Source organism: Pholis gunnellus (genome assembly GCF_910591455.1).
Source record: "Pholis gunnellus genome assembly, chromosome: 8".
In the NCBI taxonomy this organism is placed as follows: domain Eukaryota; kingdom Metazoa; phylum Chordata; class Actinopteri; order Perciformes; family Pholidae; genus Pholis; species Pholis gunnellus.
In genome coordinates, this window is record NC_136534.1 from 12,538,328 (window position 1) to 12,558,803 (window position 20,476).

The window sequence follows — 20,476 nt, forward strand, 5'->3', positions numbered from 1 at the left end:
AGCTCTAACGCTGCTTGACATACAAAACTTTCCGGTGGGTTTTATTAAACTTCCCATGATTTTGTTTTGTTTTAAAATTGCCAATATTGTAAATCATGATAAGTTTTGGTTATCATACCATTACATATTTGTATTGGCACATCTCAATCTGCAATCATTATTATAGTGGTCTTTTTTTTTTTGCATTACTCACAATGCAACCCAATCACTGACAGTTCTGAGTGAGTCCAGTGCCATCACTTAAAGCTATGGTTGGTAATCTTTAAACACATTTTTTTATATTAGTCTCTGATTCGCATAACATCCCGACAGCAGTCAATAAATCAAATGCTCTGAAAAAAGAAAAGTAAAGAAATGATGCGTCGCAGGACTGTAATAAGCTCATCCAATCATTTAATTCGGCACTCACGACGCGTCACCTGAGCCACAAGCTGGTATCTTGACAGCTGTGAGTACCAACAATGCTCGATGTTCACATTCACTGTATGTTTACGTTCGTAAAGACAATTTGGGGGAGATTTAGAACCTTTTGGAGATAGTGCTGCTGGTTACTTTCATTGGAAAAGAGTTGGGCTGTTTTTTTTTGGGTTAGATCATTTCTCAAATCTAGCGTACTCTCAAGATTTACAGCCCTAGCTTCAAGCGAATTTATCAAATTTTGCTCCACTCCCTCTGGAGCAAAATATAGCCTTTTTACCCCCATATGCAGTAGTTCAAGGGGTCTAACACTTAGAGAACCCTATAGACCGGTTTTCACCTTTTTTTGAGGGATGGGGGGGAACAGGGGATCTTTAGGTAAAGACAGCAAGTCAGCATATGCCACATAGAAGTGGTATAAATCATCTGATAGCTAGGAACCTGAGTATGTATTTGAGATGCTTAGAACATTATGATGGAAGAATATGATCCCATGCTCTTTATGTTGCATACGTTGTTGCACCACTTGTTGGGTTGATACTGTTTGTTACACAGATTTGGTGCTGAATTTAAATAAAAAACATGGGAAATGATAAATATAATCAAAACTTCTGCTAAAATACCACATTAAGATGCCAAGACCTTTAGGGACGCCATAGACAAATCCATGCTGAGATTTGGATTTCGGCGGATCGGTTGGCAAGCACTTCTGTTCTGGAAACTGCTCAGAAACACCCTTATTGTCAATAAACCTAGGAAACAATAACAGTTCTTTTTACAATCAACACTTGACAGCCATACATTCTTTAAAAGCCCTAGGTCTCTAGTTTGAGGTAGTAAAGTTTAATGAGGCTGTGATTATCTTAGATGTCACAACGGGTATTTTCATTTGAGGATGTCAAGTTTAAAAAATGATCTCACTATGTAAAATGGCTACTATGGGGACCAACGTCATCACACATGAATAAAGTCGGGCTCATTGGATCCAAACGAGTCTAAGCTTTCCAGTCATTTATGCAATTCCAAGACTGTATACTGTCCCCAGTATGCAGAAATATTCAAATACAGCATGGTACAGCATATTCAGTAGCACGAAACTGCATGGTATTAGCATAAAGTGGGCATGACTTTAAATTGAACCCATTTTCATTGATGTGAAAGGTCAAACCATGAAAATGTGAAAATAACCATGCTAGTTTTCCCTCGCCCAAATTTAGCCAAATGTTCAGCCCCCATCCCGGCAAGCTAACATGACATGGTTGGTACCAATGGAATCATTATGTTGTCTTCACTCAAGCTTGGACAGTAACGGTTCCCCTCATTTCCTGTCAGCTCTGTAATAAATGCTGTTGTACCCCAAAAAACATGACACATTCAATAAAAGAGAAGCCAAAGTGTCCATATAGACAGTGTTTTAGTACTTCTATAGTGCATGTCATATTTTTTTCCACATTTTATTTGTCATCTTATTTTCTAGTCGACTATTGTGAGTTCAGATCAGACTATAACCTGCTCACTGCAGCAAGAGCAGTCTGATAAACACTTCAATGTTTCCTCACTCTTTCTAATGCTTATATAAACAATAGCATGCAGTCAGAGTGTCTAGACACAACCCAAACAGTGAAGGACTGATGATGGCGTGTGATCCGTCTGTATATTTCTGAGAGAATAAGAGATATACGTATGGAAATTACCATGTATATTCTTCCCGTCTTTCTCTCGACACGTGTTATGCATCTTGTAAATAACCGTCTTTACTCATAGACATCCTTAACTATCTTCCTCTCTCACCTCTCTCTCCCGGTCGTCCGTTCTGGCCGCTGGTGCCGGGGAAGCCTGGCCTACCAGATGGCCCTTGCTCTCCCTGAGCTCCTGGGGTGCCTCTCCTACCTGGCTCTCCGGGTGGTCCGGGTACTGTTCGGACTGACACTGCTGACTGGACGGGGATCTGGTTCAGTACGGAGTTATAGCGAGACAAGTGGCCTGCAGGAGGTAGAGGAGGAGAATGATTCGAAATGATTTAGAATTCGCTTTTTGACTCTTTAAGAATTTTTTCCAGTTGTTTATTTATCATGAAGTTTTAGCACAGGTGAGAAATGAAGCCCGTAGAGGTCAGACAGAAACATTCTCAGCGGGGAATAACATGCTGGTGTTATTGTGTAAATATCCCTGATTACTCACTCTGGATGAGCTGCTCACACACTTGCCGTGCGATGGCACGCACGGCTGCTTGGGTTTGCACATCACCCTGAAGAACAAATGTGGAGCTCTCATGGTCTGATATTATACAACCACACAATAGACTGATACCACTTTTCAATTTGAGCAACCACAGTTACATAAACACTCAGACCAGTGGTTAATAACTTGGTGGATGGATGTTTTAATGTTTGTAACTTCCACATTCTGATGCCCCTTATATTGATATAAGGGGCGACTGTGGCTGAGTGGAGAGCAGGGCCGTCTTTCAATCAGAGGTTTGGTGGTTCAAACCCTGGCTCTGGCTCCGGCACCACTAGTTGCAAGTCGATGTGTCTTAACACTTAACCCCAAAAGTTGCTCCCGTAGCTGTGCTTACGGTATGATAGCATCTGAAATGTAAGTCGCTTTGGATAAAAGCATCAGCTAAATGACTGTAATGTAATGATATTGGCTAAAACAGATGAAAAGGTTTTCTAACTGTTGGATTTAAATTGTAACTGATAGTTTTTTAATCCTAACCTCAAAGTTCAGTTTACTTGTCACAAGGACCGCTACACAACCCATGAAAACCGTTGAATAAGGTCTTCTGTGGCTCTGGAGGAGCTTTCCTTGGGCTTTTAGGAGGCAAGAAGAGGGTCTAATGAAAGGTGGTGTAAATTTGCATTAGGAGAAGTGAAGTATATCCAGCGATTTTGGCTCTTGACCCATGCTAGGCAACTGGGCAACCTCACAAAAGTTCCTGCCATGTTTTTTTCAAGTCTTTCAAAAATGGACCAGGTCCGAATGTCCCAAACCAGTTGATAAAATGGGGCAGAAACAGGAATTACAGGTTCAATTCAAGTTGCATGTCTCTAAAGCCCTCGGCGGTGATGGCCTGGCTACTATGTCCGCAGAAATACAGCTCAGCTGCAAATTTTAACCATGAACACTGATTTAATTTGGTTTGCTCTAAACAAGGTTGAGGGAGTGAAAAAGAGAAATCAAGTGAATTTTGGTGCAAAAGACAAACTAGTAACAGGAAATGTGTACTAGAGCATCATTTGGTTTCTTCAAAACAAGGGTGTGAAGTATTTGTGAGTAATATAGCAAAATAACAACATTTCCACTGTATAATGGAGCAGTAAAAAATGATTTGCTCTAAACTGTGGTTGAAGTGTGTAAGTGGAATGACTTACTCTTTCTCCCTTATCACCTTTGGTACCAGCAGGACCCTGGAACACAAAAGCACAGGAGGAGAATTAACATTTGACTCAGAAATAGTCTCTCTCCCTCCTTCTAATGTCCCCACCTCATTCCTCTCCATCTCTCTCCTTTCCTTTATGCCTTATCATCTCACACATAAAACACACGCACACACTTTTTTCTTCTCCGATCTAACAGCTGGTATGAATTAATGCATTTCAATTTGTGTCGAGGTTCTTTGTGTCCGAAAGACAACACACGCATAAGCCCCAAAGCATGTGTGCCCACAAACAGAGTGCAATTCTTTGGCTTGGATGAGATTCTTTTCTGCTACTGCCAACACTGTAAAACACACAGATGCATATCTGATCACAACACACACACGCACACAAAAAACCTGCCAAGCACATAAAGCCAGTCAATGCATATCACAGTGTAATGCATTGCGATCCGGAGGCAAATAAAAGACAACTATTTCCTGGCCACAGAACTATGTGCAGATATGATACATATCAGTTTGATGTTGTTACAGCTTTTCAATAAAAGCTTGTTTATCTTGGGGGAAACATGTCCTTGACCACCGACTGACTGGCTGTGTGTTGAGCGGGTTTGATGGATAGACAACGATGAGAAACGGTGTGTGCAGGCTTGGCATATCATAGAGTGTGTGCACTATATTGCAGATGATAGAAAGCCTTTTCCAACATTTGACTCAGCCGCTGAATTGGAGTGCAGGTCTCCACACTAAAAGCGTTCTCCTGGACCTCCTCCCTGTGTCTGTCTGAATCTCCTGAGTCTTCCTGGACATATAAATGTCTACTGTCTTATCCGTGTGACATGGGAAACCTAAATCAAACTGTCTGGGAGCCAAAGTTCGGATCTGAGTGTGAAAAAAACAGGAATATCTCTCATACAAATCTGATTTCTTTTATTATTTTATCAAAACTATCTTCCTATTGTGCCCTGTATATGCAGAATCTGTCCAAAGTACAGAGTCAATGTTTTTTCACTCAAAATGTTTTACAATTCATCCGCAGAGGGAAGTCATTTTAAGAAGACTTTCCTCTTCCTCAGTATGGACTGATGAAACAATCCCAAGAAGATTGTTGTTGTTTTTGTTGTAAATGGCAAATATGAGTTGGATTGCAACCAAGTCAAGCAATATAAATAAATAGAAAACAACCCTCAGGTGGGTGAGCCACGTGAAACCACATTCAGAAACAGTCTTTTGTGTAGGTCGGACACACGCTTGGACTCATTGCCACACATTCAGCGCATCATCAAGCGCTATGATAATTTGATAGACTTGTGCGGCCAGCTGTTTATACAGAGGCATATGAAACAGTCAATGACAAAGTAAACCAAATTTAATGACCACTCCATATGCCCAGTCCAGGTGGATTCTGCTGCTCTTGACAAAGGACATCTGTCACTTCCCCCCTTAAATATTTTGACAACTTTGACCAATTGACCACTTTGCAAACACCTGATAATAAACTACAACTAAAATTGTTCTGTTCCGTATTATGAAGTTTTAAGAATATTGATAGATAACGCATAACATTTCCAGATTAATCATGTAATTTCCACAACCGAACAGTTTGGGATTTTTCGTTAGATGCTGGAACATGAACTCAAGAAATTGTGGAGAGTGCTTTAAGTTTTGCCACTCTGCATCGTTACACTCTTATCTTGTCTTGATTGGTAAAAATCCACTGTCCTTTAGTGAATTGGTCATAGCAGTAGGACAGATGTGTGGCACTTTTGTATCCACCTCAACAAAACAACTTGGAATGATTTCCACGTCTTAAGGTCAGTTACATCACGATGAAGAAAGATGCAGAAAAGTTCCCTGCTGATTTTTATGGCTGCTATTTCAGATAGGAAACATTTGTTTCAGAGCAAAATATAATCTTGCAGCAAAAACCTGGAGAAGGGTTGCAGGGGGCAGAAAGAGGACTGAATCAGCAATTTAATGGTGAGGTGAATTTTTAAACTAAAAGTTTAAGATGTTTAAGAGAATAGTTCTCAGGAAAGTGAGATCTGATTTTCTTTTTTGTACCGGTGTTTGTTTGTTGCATGTTCATACATTCATAGTCTGTGTCTTCTACATCTTAGAGATGAGGCAGATGTGATCCCTCCCGTTTTGTGTGTGTGTGTGTATGTGTGTGTGTGTGTGTGTGTGTGTGTGTGTGTGTGTGTGTGTGTGTCAAGGGAGAGAGTGTTTCGGTACGTGATTTATAGCTCTGCCTCTCTGAGCCAAACTTTGCTTCTGGCCTGCAGAGCTGACCCAAGACTAGATTAGCTGTCACCAGCATCACAGTATCATCTGTTTCTGTTAGCATTACACAAAGTTTGGGACCCAACATCTTCTCCACTGCATCCTTCTCTGACTTACTGTACGTTTAGAATCAAAGGTGAACCTTCATATTTGGATTTTCAAAAGATTAATTATTATTCAATAAGATGTGTCTCTTTGATATTCTAAAGAAATACGTTTTATTGGTAATACTCATTCCTGACTAAATGATACATGTTATAATGAGGACTGTGTCCAAAAATCTCTTTCCAGTCAAGATAGAAAAACAGGACAAATAGGAGAAGAGTAAACAATCTCTGTGAGCTCCTTGCATTGGAAACGAACCACAATGTTATTCATATTTAAACAAATCTGTAACTTTGTGATTCAGCTGTGAGATTATTGTTCTCCTGTAAATTTAGGGAGACATGGTGGGAGAAAAACATCTGAAGATGAGAAATCAGGAGGAGCAGGAGGAAGTAGTGGAGAGGTCATGTCCTCCTTGTGTCATTGTTAATTTGGACAAGTTATGTCAAACTCTATCAAGTGTACTTTTCACAGGCATTTCAAGAGAGATCCTGTGTCCAGAAGAAATTTCAGTTTCAGAGTTTTTTTCCCCAAATCATTCTTAACAAAATAAAACAATAGTTTTCACTCACAGAAAGTCCTTGATCTCCTTGAAGCCCTGCTGACCCAGCAGGTCCTAGAGCTCCTGGTGCTCCTGGGACTCCCTGAGAGAAAGACGGGCGGTAAATGAAAGAGCCGGAGAAGAAGGAAGGTGACATGAAGCAAAAGTTTCAGTCGGGCCCATGTATCAGGGTGATCTGACAGACAAAAGAATGCTGAGAATAATAAGAAAATAGACACTTACAACAGGTCCGGTAGGCCCTTGTCTTCCCTGTGGTCCGTTATTACCCGGCAGACCCTGTGAGACGCAGATCAAAAACGCTTAGTATATCAAAACGTTAGCTGCACTTTCATACATGTAGGTTGAACTTTGTTTTGCACAAGACCTTTCTAAATGGCCTGCGAGTCTCCAGACTAAACCGACAGCAAGACTGTTATTTTTTAATACAATTAACATCCAGGCTATTGATGGCCACCAAACTCAATAGCGGTTACATCTGTTACTGTTGCAACGTCTGATGTCCAAACTCCAGGTCTGCGAAAATATGCTTTCTTCTTCCCGACTGTTGGCTTTTTCACAATAAGACTGTTGAGTTATTCACAGTTTGTATTATAGTTTCCTCAAGGTGTTTAAAAACCATCTCCGACATTTAATGTCTTCCCCGTGATGCTGTGGTTTGAGGTGAACACGTGACTATGAAACTGGAGCTTTAACTTTAGAAGCACATTCATACCAACTGTATTTAGTCTGGTTTTGTTAAGGTATGGCATATAATAACATGATATATAATAACATGATGATGGCTTTGATCTACCTCAATATTTATAGGCCATTTAAACTGAACAAATCTAGTGTTATTAAAACACATTTTCAGATTGTCCTGGAAAATAGCTTAACCTTAGGTTCAGTTAATCCTTTCATTTTAGCTTGGATGTCTACAGTTACTTTGTGGTCACACATTGAGGCTGATGCCCTTTCAACATGGACACTCGCCCTGGGCCTTAGCTCCTCCCAATATTCAAGTCTCTCAGTGTCTCTTCAACTACTTTGAATTTCTTTTAAATTGAGCAGAAGCACATCTGGAACAAAAATCAGTCATCATTTCAAAACAAAAAAGGTTACAAAATTGTCCACTGTGAAGCAAAGAAACATTACATGACACATTGGGATGAGAGTCAGCCTGATGTTAAACTGTGCACATTCCCATTAGTGGCTATATCATAATCCAAACATTCAACTTTTTCTTTTTCTAGTATTCATATAAGAAATTCAGCCTCCAGCCTTCTCTCATAGGAAGCCAGGTTCAAGCGAATGTATCATTTCTGTAATATTCCAAGCTGCAACAGGTTTATGGTGTACAGGAAAGCTATTGATACAGATGTTTATGTACACACTGAAATACCCACCAACAAAGGGCAGGTTCTATTGAAAAAGATTGAACTTTTAATTTATATTACGATTTCTTTGCAAAGCCGTCTCAGGTAAACTGAGACGCACAAGTAACCTTTTCATGAGTATATCTTAAATAATAAAGTTGGGAGTTATGACAGGGAAACTGCTGTGTAATGTAAGAGCCTAAAGATTTATAGCTTTCCGTTATCCATTTCACTGTGATATGGACAAATAAAGTACCCAGGAAACAGTTACTGTTGTTTCAAATGATCTAACTGGCTGCTGCAGTAAAGTCTTTGCCAGACTTCTTTTGGCTTTTATACACCTTACAAAATGTTTAGTACAGTGTTTATGCCCAGTGGACTAGTTTTAGTCAATGAAGGGCTTTCTGCTTTGTACACATTGGGTGATACAGACTAGGAAGCACAAGCATTGTGAATTAATTCGTTTTCAAAAGCTGCTTCTATAATTATTGTTCAGTACTTTCTAAATCGCTGTCAAAAGAATAGTGATAACAGAAATGGCTGTTGCGTTGATGACCTCTTGTGAATTGATTGTTATCAGTATTCACTGCGTCCCCTTGCCTACTGCTTTCAATGCATCCACTGGAAAAAACATTTAGAGAGAATTCAGCCTGAGCATGCTGCTGGAAACATCAGACTGTGATGCTGCAGTTATGCTGCAAGAATACAAATACTGATTTGAAATGTCCTATGGGAACAAAATCATAATTATCTCTTTGTGGTATTACAAACATACCCATGGTCGAATTCTTTTCTAGAAGTCTCAACAATGACAAATAGATATGTAGCATTTTGAAGAAATATGGATGTGGGAGCCCTGTTATAACCACGCTACAGAGGCGGTTTATCTCCAAATATAAAGCAGACAAAATTGCTCCCTGATTAGTAATTTCACATGATTACATGTACTGTATTCTGTGAGTGTGGGTGTTTTGCCGTGTTTTGTCTGTTCAGTGTAGGGTGATACTTCTACAAATTGAGGACTGAACTCTTTGCTCTTTGGTCTTAAAAGGATCAAGTTGTGAATATGTATCTAATAATATTCTGGATAAATATTCTGTCCTTCAAATCCCTATACGTTGTAACTTGAAAATGGGCTCACTAACCACTTGATTTGATCAAAGAGTTTACCTTGTAAATCCAATGCAGTGTTCTTTAAAGATCTAGTATCCATAACAGGAACTATATTTAAGGTAATCATATGATTAGTGTCAGCATTCAGGTTATTGTCAAGAGAAGAAAACAACTGGCGGCTAGTTTAGCAACATCCTTGAGCCAAATGGAGACACACACTTTGATAATTTGTTTGTAAAATATGGTAATATTCAGATATCATTACATATCATCAAAACGGCAATGCTTCACATTTGATGTGAGCAGACAAAACCTTGCTCCAAACAAGCTATAGTCAAATCTTCAGAAATCTCTCTCTCTCACTGCTGATTGAAACAACAGTAGAAAAGTAATAATCAATGTAACTTGTATGGTTGTTAGTGGCAAACCAAAAACAGATTGTGAGTTAATTAATTAAGTGTGTATGATTAAGTGTCATCTAGCAGTAAGGTTGCAGATTGCAACCGTGGTAACATATGGTAACATGAGCAGCTGAGCGCAAAACCGAGGTAACGCCATGGTTTCTTTCAAGACCTTCGTCTACCCTTCTTGAGGAGCGACTCAACTCAGACGGCGGTTGGCAGAACCACGGTTTTGCACTCGGAGGCTAATGTTACTGCAGTTTCACATGTATGTCGGAAAAGTACAGTGGCCTTCAGGTAACGTAAAAACATTCAAAGCTCTAGAGCCGGTGCTTGGTTTGTCCGTTTTGGGCAACTGTAGAATTACGGCTGTGCAACATGTGGACTCTGTCAAGAGGACCCGCTCCCTTTGAAGTTATGAAGGACTCATTCTAAGTAAATTAAAACACAACGATTCTTAGTTTCAGGTGATTATACACTAGATAAAACATAGTTAAGAATAAACACTGGTCCTTTAATGCGTTTCTTGCTGAAAGTTCATGAACTCCAAATCTATCTGGCATCAGGAAAAGAAACCCCAGTTAACAGACTATTGTCCTGAAGGAAACCACAAGACATGCCGGAAAAATATGTTCTGAAAACTACCACTGAGGGGATGACTGTGTGGACCCCTGTCAGCCAACAAAGAGACAGCTGATGGATTATGTGTAGAGTCATTCACCTCGCCAGGAACGAGGCCAAGACAAAACTTGTGTCTGCTTGCCGACACATTACGCTCTGGCTGCGTTACTGTTTTGGTATTTACAGCCCAAGTGGGTATTATAAGGCCTGATTCCTCTGTCAACCACAGCTACTATATTTCTACTTTATTGTTTTCTTCAACTGGGTTTTGACTTATACGGTTTCATGAAGAGACGTTGAACATTTAGATAGCTGGAAAAGTACCACTGTACAAGTACAAACACAATGTTAAAAAAACGCTTGTTTATCTCTTTGCGATTGCTTTTTTTTGTTATTCGAAAGGTCTGAATGGAAAGAATAGAAAACTCTAAGTTGTCATGTATTGCTATGCCTACATGCCTTTTCTCAAAACCATATCCAAATGTCCTTTATTCATATCTTAGAGCATCCCCTTCAACTAGTAATGATGGTATTAGCAGAAAGACATGGCTTTATCATCATACAAACCAATTATCTTGTGTTTATTTTGTATTCACATTTAACTCAAAACTAAATAAAAAGACCTACATTATCCACAACGCTATATAGTATATAGAGACGTAGACAATATAAGTAATTACTGCAGTAGAGTAGATGTATGCATCACTATACTATATTGTGGATTTCCAAGAACCACACTGTGTATCGGTAACCAACAGAGGTGATGCCAGTGTATTGTCTTACCCTTGCTCCTGGGGGGCCTTCTCTACCAGGGGAGCCCGAGCTTCCAGGAACACCCTAATCAAAACACAAACAAGCAGGTTTGAATCACTTTCACGACACTGGACATTTAGTGACAATATGAAACTAAGAAAAGTAGCTTTAAACTGCAAGTGTGAAGTTTTTGTGATAAATTAATAATAAATATACACTTTTCCTTTAGATCAGAATAGTCATTTTTACAAGGTATCTGCCAAATTCCATACAGCATAAAAAGGAATGACTTTAAATGCATGTACACAACCAACGGTCAAAACAGATAAGGCTGTGCTGTCTTTCTCAACGATGCTTTGACAGCAGCGGTCATAAATGTGATTTGTGGAATAATCGGCCTCTAACCCTCTGGGTCCAGGACGATCTCTATATCATCAGGCCACCCTGCTGCTCCATCTCTCCTGCCCCATTTCTCCTTCATCCACCTCTCTGCAGGTCAATGCACACAGCCGATTCCAAAATACAGTCATGGATTAAGTGTTGAGGTGATTTATCACTGCACTTCGGTATTAGTGGAGGAGAGCTCATGAAAAAAGACAGTTATCACTGTAAAAGGTCCTACGAATTACAGGCCGGGGTCGTAGAGGACAGGCCAGTTATGATTAATGATGTGCCGTTGTTTAGATGTCGGATGATGTACGTTCTCCCAAGACATCTGCAATAATGTCTCTCTGCCACTTTCACCCATGTATCCACAGACTTTAACACACATACACAGAGCCAGTGCAACAATTTGAAGTTTGAAGAAGTTTATAGAAATCTACGTCAGTAAACAAAGAATAATAATAGAACAACTTTTTTTTTTTTACTTGATTTAGAAATACCTGAAACAAGTTAATATGCACAGCAAACTCGATATATTCTGACTGTACTGACAGATTGTTTACTTGTTTTAGGAAAATACAAACTTTAAAGAATCAATTACACACTAAAATGACTTGATAAAAAGGATAAGAAGGTTTTGGGGTTGCACTTGTTAACCCCTACAACCCCCTACTGAGCATTTACAGGCAGTACACAAACAATCAATACATATTTACAGTATACCACGCTATAATGTAGTTTTTATTAATTATATTTATTAATGTAATTTTCAACTATAACTTCTCCTGCACTTGAAGCATCCTTAACTTGTGTATAAATAGATAATAAGTTGTAATAAATATGAACTACTAAGAATTCTTATTATATATATTCGTAGAAGTTGATAACTGCTTTATAAAGTAAAACAGTGCAAGATTTGTTAATGTATGTAATTATATTTCATTCACTATTGCAGATACATTATGTTATCAATAACTCATAAGGACTCATAAGGAGTTACAACTGTTGATGAATGCATTAACAAACCTTTATAATAAAATTGTTTATGTACTGCTAAATGACAAGGTTCAAATAAAGTGCAATTGGCATGGCAGGATAAAAGGTACAAAAACACACATACACACACCTATCAGAGCCTCCAGGGCAGGACTTAAGAATAATACGAGCAACAAGGCCAAAGGTCTGAATGATCAGAATCCAAGTGATTCTGATTCAACACATCAGCCTTGGGATTGCTTTGACGTAGAACCTGCACCTGCCAATAAACATGTAGTTTGTGAATCTGATCTAAAAGCTGAGAATGTTAGATAGCATTAGCTAATAGATCATATATCTTCAGTTTTCATCTTTTTTTCTGCTCCAGATTTTTTCTTTTCTGAGACATCTTGATCTCAATGACAGTATCAATATTACAGTCACCACTCTTTTTAGAGACAGTACGGTGCTGCTCACTCACTGGTTTGTAATTTCTTTCAACAAATGTAGATTTAGTCTTTGTCTATTAACTAAAATGTATCAGTACTATAGAAAACTATAGTAATTTAGTCTTGTTTAAATTTATTGAGGTGCAACCGTCTTTGACACAATCACCACCCACAGCCGAACAACCAGACTGAGCCGTCAAATGCCACCAAACTGCACCAGAGAGGAGAGGCAAGAGAGCAGAGATGAAAGCTAAGCTAACCCAGCTAGAACCTAAGGTTACTCCAATACCCAGTCTACTGCTGGCTGTCTGATGTACTTTCTAATGCACTTCCTCTTTGCAAACACACACGCACATGCACACACACACACACAGATTAAGTGTAAAATGGGGGGCTAAGAGGGGTAACTGCATACATCTGCGAAAGATCTAGAAGTGACCAAGTTTAAATTATTGAAAATTATTCAAAACTAAAATGATTACATGATTACGCACACACACACACACACACACACACACACACACACACACACACACACACACACACACACACACACAGAGATTGAAAATGAGTGAAAAGACGGAGATGGACAAACACACCAACACAAACACACATTCTTTACTATTCATTGCAGCTGCATTTTTCACTGTCAAATTGAAACAGAGGCGGAGGACGTTGATGACAAGGTTACATTGTATATTCTGCAGCAAGAGAGAGAGAGCGAGAGAGAGAGAGAGAGAGAGAGAGAACGGGAGACCGAGAGAGAGAGAACAGAGATAACAGAGAGAGAGAACAGAGAGAGAGCTGAAGAGAGGGAGAAAGAGGTAAAGGAAAAGAAAGAGCGAGAGAGGTAATTGATGTTTTAGAGTTGTGATATTCTCTGTGGTCCCTCGTATATTACAACAGGGCCCTGGAAGCTACAATTCCCACACTGGGTCACACACACACACACACACACACACACACACACACACACACACACACACACACACACACACACACACACACACACACATTCATATTCCTCTCTCTGACAAAACACATTATTACTCGGAAACATAGTGCGGCACGGGGCAGCACTGCCAGCTTTTATTAATAGGACTGTGCAGGCGGAGAGAGCGAGAACTAGATAGTGCTGCATCAGGAAGTGTTGCAGTTCTCTGTGAGCTGGTTCAGAGACTAGTTGTTCTCTCCTCATGAAAATGGTTATTGCATATTCCTTTCTTATAAAATCTGTGAAAATTAAACAGGTGTGGTAAAAAGTCAGAAACTATAAATATGACTTCCAATCAGCGACTTAAGTCTGTCAACAAAAGAAACTGCGCCAGTCTAAAGAACAGTAATTAAAAATGGATAAAGACCCAGAGAGATCAAACTAAAACCACCAGGAACATGATTATCAGCCTCAGCACAACAACACACTGTCTTTACAGCTGCCTCTGTCAAAACAGTTTAATTAATCTGCATCAGTGCTGAAATAGACATCTGTCCAATACAGCACATTTTATTTAGCTTTGTAAAATATTGTCTTATAATAAAGACCCTTTTAACACAAATTTCCTAAATAATTTAAGTAATGAATCAGGATCACTACAGTACAAAGCCACAACTCTAAAACATTAATAAAGATACCCTGCACAGGATGATCACCATCCTAAAGTACAGTATGAAATGAAATGTGTGTGTAACTGTGTGTGTGTGTGTGTGTGTCTGCAGTGTGCCCTGAAAGCAGATCGATGTATCAATTTGACATGACCCGTGATCGGCTGATGGAAGCAGCGACTGTAACAAGTTGTGCTCTGGTGTGGAAAGAAAATAATCGTGGTCCATGTAGGAGCTGTCTCTCAAAATCAAAACTTTTGCACTGTCAGCTCCACATGAAGAGCTTGACTGCAGCTAAATCTGATTGTGATGAATTTAAAATGAGTTTATCCACTCGTTCCCTGAAATTTGTTATCCCTATACAGATCAGTGTTGTAGAAGCTTATTCCAGGATGCAGTGGGTAGAAGGCATGAAAAATAAAACGGTTGTCGGTTCATCAGAGGGCATATAAAGACATGAAACAGCAAATGAAGAGATCGGGATCTTCTAACTGTGAGTGTAGGTGGTAACCTTTGCCAACCAAATGAGCACATGTTTAATTTCCTAATAATCTATATGGATGTTGAAAAATCCATTACAGGAAAACCTTGAGCCCTAAGTCAGACTGGTTAGCAGCTATGCTCTGTAACATCCTCCTGTGAATCTGGGCTGATAGTCATAATGGAATCCACCATCTTATTCAATTTATTCTGATCCTCAGACAACACAGCAATGGACATCACTAACTGATGCACCTAGATAAATACTGTGTGTGAAAAGGGTCCCTGCTCGCTTCTCAAAGCAAAAGTATTTGCAGGACAGATCTGCACCAAATAGTGCTGCATCAGGATCTAGTGTGACTGTGATGGAGCCGATAGAGCTTCGAGGGATGTTGGCTCCCACATTCTCCACTTTCAACCAAGAACAAGAAATCACTGAGAGAACATTCAGCAAAATAAATGTCTTGTGACATCTACTGTACAGGAATTATAAGAAAGCAGTCAGCTTAGTGGCACAATATCTGTTTTTGTACACTTGATTTAAACTCTGAAGGACATTTTCATGTTAAAAATGTGGTGTTAATGAGGTAAAAAGCCTGCATTGTGCTACCCAAGGATTCTTCCACTTGTGCTGTTAAAAGTTAAGGACAGCCTTATGAGATATGTTGAGAGATATATCCCCTATTAGCCCAGCATACTATAATATATCACTATAATGGATATTAACAAAAAGTGTTGCCTGAGTAAGCCCAATAATAGCAAGCTGAATTGTGCTGTGTGTTATCATTTACATCATGAAAATGTATTGTGTTACCTTACTGATGCTTTTAATATTTAACTCACCAGTCTAGTGGGGTTGAAGTAGCACAGACTCAAACCCCAACATTCTGGATCAACTGAAAGGCTCTACACTCCCACGGTACACTCTCACAAATGATTTCACCCAATTAGCTCGATTACATTTATTTTCAGGTCTGTGTGTGTGTGTGTGTGTGTGTGTTGACCCTCTTGTTGCACCTGTTAAGGTTAGACAACTTAACAAAAATGTATATTGCGCTCTACCCAACTCTAATGAAGCAGAATAACAGCTGTGAGGGTGTGCAGGGCCATCAAAGGTATGAGGCAGACCAAACCCACTGTTTGTAGTAGCACATTAGTGTTGCAATGTGTCAAGAAAGATATTTGTTTTTACAGGAATAAAAATGAAAATCATCCAGCAGAATAATCTCACAAATTAATGAGAGAATCTTCCTTGAAGAATGTACGTTTTTCCTGGTCAGAGTTACTTGAACATTGACTCCGTCCTTGGTGATGTTGAGGGCTCCCAGTAGAACTCCATTAAATTAATTCAGTATTACCTCCGATTGGTTCACTGCCCAATAATGGAGACGCTGTTAATGATTATTCCCATCTCGATGATTCCATTAGGCTGCTCTGTGTCTGTGTCGACGTGCGTGTGTGTGTCAGCAACAAAACAGTCACACACACACACACACACACACACACCTATACACACACACATTAGCATGCAGGCTCGCACACACACGCACACATATACACACAGTGAACCTTCATATCCCCCTCATCTCTCTCTAACTTTTCTGGTCTTTAACTCTTTCACAAAACTGCACAACAATGTAAAGTGTAGTTAATACAGACATTATGCTGTACAATATTATAGCTGCATGTCATTAAGTTTGGATTAAAGTGAAGGCATACCTTTTTCGTAGCCCTTTATTTTGAAGAAAACAACAATAACCAGAAGTGTTGTGGATGCTGTGTAATCATTTCTAGGTTTTTTATGCGTCATTTTAAAAAAGCAGTGAAAAAAGCTAAATTGCAGCACTACATATTTGTGGCATCTTTTTCATTATATATAAAATTATTTTGCCATAGAAATGCAGAATTTCCGTGAAAACAGTCTATGTTGCACTTGCATGCTTTAACATTTCTACACTTAAGGTTTATTCACCTTAAAAAATTATTACAAATTAAAAAAGCCTTTGGAGCAACAGTCACTTGGCGAAATAATTAACAGCGATAACCACTCTTACAAAGAGTTAACAAATATCTAAGTTAGGCTGGTCTAACATACATATATATAAAAGTTACAAAAATGCCTTTATAGTGCAACAAGTCTCATTGTTTTTACCATCTAAAGTGTCTTTGAGTACCCTTTAAAGAGCTATACAAATACAATTTATTATTATTATTATCGTTTATGTGAGCCTGGATGACACCTCAGTGATAATGGATATATGACTCATTTGTATTCTCCACACATACACACAAAGAACAATATAGAAACACGCACACACACACACACACACACACACACAGCTGGGTTTGTGATAACCCAATACTGCTTATCTCCTTTAGTCAAGACAAAAACAGAAGGAGAAATTGAAAAAGAGTTGCCCCTCCGGGCTTTACTTTGTGATGTTGGGAATTATTTCAACAAGCCCCAACACATACTTCACCTCTGAATCTTACAATAATGTCCTTTTTTGTTAAATGTTGTCTCACCATTTGTCCGATTAGACCAATCTCTCCTCTCTCTCCCTTTTCCCCAGCAGCACCCTGTAAAACAAACAAAGTCATTAGATCTCAGCCGAACTAATGGTCACACTGATAGCTACCAAAGCACTGGAAAAACCAACATCAGTTATCTTAATAAGATGCTCGGCCACCACAAGTCCCCAGAACAGCTTCAGCGTGCTTTGGACAAGATCCTTCAAATGTCTGGAAGTCTATTTGAGGCATACGTCAACATCTGTCAGTTTATGGTGGCAAATGGTTAACGGCTCAATACTAAGCCTGTGTGTTATTGCACACATTTTACTGGAGACAGGTGGGAGTGAAATGGCAAACAGCACACATTTGAGACTATTTTCCCATCATAATTTATTGCAGCAGGGATCATTGGCAATAACATAAAGTTTTATTCTTTACCAGTATCATTTCTTTCTTCATCATACTTTAACATATTCCATTGAAAAAGAATAACGTTTCACAAAATGTTAAATATCTTTTAACTATTTAATATGAATGCATTCTATGTGCTCTATTGTCATATTAAACTTGATTTTATGCAATCTATGTTTTCTATAGAGTGAGTTTAAAAGTGGTTTACAGATTATGTGTAATTTAAGTGTGTTAAGTTAAATGTTGACGTCAGTGGTAGTAGGCCATTAGATTTGAGATGATAAGACGTAATAAGATAATAATAAGATATGTTGTGTTTGTTAACCTCCACAGCACCACTGAGAGGTTTGTTTTTCCATATTTTCCAAATGTTGGTGTATCTATAGCCTCAGAGACCTAGGCACCGATTGGTAGAGAGTGCACTCGAGAGTTGTCGTATAAAAAATGAAACAACACCCTGGACATCTATCTACTATCGCAGGGCGCTACTATACCGATAAAGTGTATTATTATTAGAGCCACACATGTTTGTTTTGAGAGGGAGATAGCTAATTATCTTTACAGTATTGTAATGTTAAAAGTATTAAGCAACTGTGCAAATGTCCAAGTTGTGGCGTTATACTTCATTTTAATATGCACATATAAATACACACAAGAAATGTCTTACCGGAGGTCCCTGAATAGAGAGACCACTGGGTCCCTGAGGACCTGGTGGTCCTGAAGGTCCAGAAGGGCCAATCTCTCCTACTGGCCCTTGAGGTCCCTGTGAAAACAAGGATGAGAAATCCATTAAGTGATCAGGAAAAATAGTAATGTGAACATCTTTAATTCCATGACCACTGAGCAAGCTCCAAATGAGCATCATGTGATGTGAACTCCGCCACGCCTCATCAGCTCATTAATATCACATATTCATGACATGCATTTGAACCACTGTACAGATTCTTCTGTAACAACAATGTGGAACTGAAGTAGCACTTAAAACAACACTTACATTAGATTTAAGGTAAAAAATAACAAATCAAACTCATTTGATGTACATGAAAAGATTGGGTAATGGATGTGTGCCCATTTCCTCAAAGTCTGCACCTACTTAAAACATAAAATATCCACCAAGTTAAGAACAACAAACTCTGGTCAACATCATCACTACATGCTTGGGGGGCTTTTGCTACCATTGGCTGCTTCCATAATGAGATCAATAACAGGAAATAGATTTAGACACTTGTCTATCCATCTAGTATAAGGTTGTGCCGGTGTGGTGGCTTATGTGAGCCAAGTGTATGAGCTGCAGACAGAGTTCCTGCAATGTGTTGTCAGAAAAGAGGTATTCCTGCAAACTGATTCGCAGCATTCGTAGCTTGTTGTCTCAGCAGCAGGGGTAGCCAAAGTAATCTTCACTCTGGCTTTATTTATTGTTTTATTGTTCAACCCTACAGTAACTGGCTTCATGTTTTTCTTATCCATGCAAAAACAATCAAAAGAAACTTTGGATCAGATATAAATGAATTCAGTGTGTGTGTGTTTGGGGGGGGGGGGGGTTAAATAAGGTTTATTTTAATAACTGAACGTTATTTTCCCATTAATCAGTGCTTATACTGTAACAAGTAATGCCTCCAGATGGATTAGTGAGAATGAATACGGATGAATTCGTGGAGGATCTGGTCTCATCCAGCAGAATAATCCGACTATTCAAATAAACTTGGCTGTAGCTGCAGAGGTACAAATACTGCTGAGCTAAGACAAGTGTGATCTGGCATGTATTATTATGTACGTATGTACTGTAGAGTATGTGTGTGCCAGCAGGACAGAAGCCACCTCTCACCCAAAACTAACAGATTTACACCCATCAAATATAACACATGGGCTGTATAAAGACTTGCATTAGTTTGATTTTGTCTTTGTTTCAGTCTTGGGATGTGCTAAGTTTTATGTTCTGGGTGGGCCTCTTCATGTAGAGCACTCGATACACTGTCATTCAACGACGTCAACGCGCGACATCTGGTTGAGATAAACAAGTTCATTTTGTTGATTGACAGCCCTGCGTGTCTAGGCAGTAGTGGCAATACCCCTGCTGCTTCTTTCAAAGAAGAAAGGCTTCAAAATATATCTTCTAAAATCTAAGATCAAATTACAAACATGGGAATTGGCCACTGGTAAATTTCCAACAGCATCAGGCCTTGTACTGGCTGCCACAGCTGGATGCTTTGTAAGAGTTGGGAACAGATTGCCATAGCAAAACTGTAGCAGATGCAAACTTTACAGCAAATCATTCTTTAATAGTTAGAGATAGGATTTGTTGTAACTCTGTATATTAAGCACAGGACAGTAACAGTGCTGATTAGAGCCTCACATCTGAGGCCAAAAGGAAGATCAGGAAGCCAAAAAAACTGATATATGCTTTTCCAAAATGGCCCAAGGGAGCGTCTCATCCAGTGTGCAGGGCCGCTGTTTAAAAGACTGTTTGTTTCTGAGTCTGGGGCATTGCTTACTCACCCTAAACTTTTTTCCTTTTATTGTCTAATCGGGATGGGGGCTGTTCTGTCCGTGAAGGTAGAGGTTTGGACCAGCATGTTTAGATTATGAATCAAATAATAAGAGAGTGTCGTTGCTAGTCTTGTGGGCTCCCCATTATGTTCATTGAGGAACCTGGTGAAGTGTATTCGCTT

At 39.2% G+C, this 20,476-nt stretch overlaps 1 protein-coding gene across 1 annotated transcript in view; it reads right to left on the reverse strand.

Annotated features, from left to right (window-relative positions):
- Positions 1 to 20,476, reverse strand: part of col14a1a (collagen, type XIV, alpha 1a) — a 118,239-nt gene that overhangs the window by 7,962 nt on the left and 89,801 nt on the right. The window contains exons 38-45 of the mRNA XM_079164983.1: positions 18,475 to 18,570; positions 17,409 to 17,462; positions 11,023 to 11,076; positions 6,972 to 7,025; positions 6,760 to 6,831; positions 3,795 to 3,830; positions 2,599 to 2,665; positions 2,209 to 2,400 (exon numbers count right to left, since the gene is read on the reverse strand). Of these exons, the coding sequence (XP_079021109.1) occupies positions 2,209 to 2,400; positions 2,599 to 2,665; positions 3,795 to 3,830; positions 6,760 to 6,831; positions 6,972 to 7,025; positions 11,023 to 11,076; positions 17,409 to 17,462; positions 18,475 to 18,570 (625 nt within the window). The remainder of the gene's footprint in view (positions 1 to 2,208; positions 2,401 to 2,598; positions 2,666 to 3,794; positions 3,831 to 6,759; positions 6,832 to 6,971; positions 7,026 to 11,022; positions 11,077 to 17,408; positions 17,463 to 18,474; positions 18,571 to 20,476) is intronic.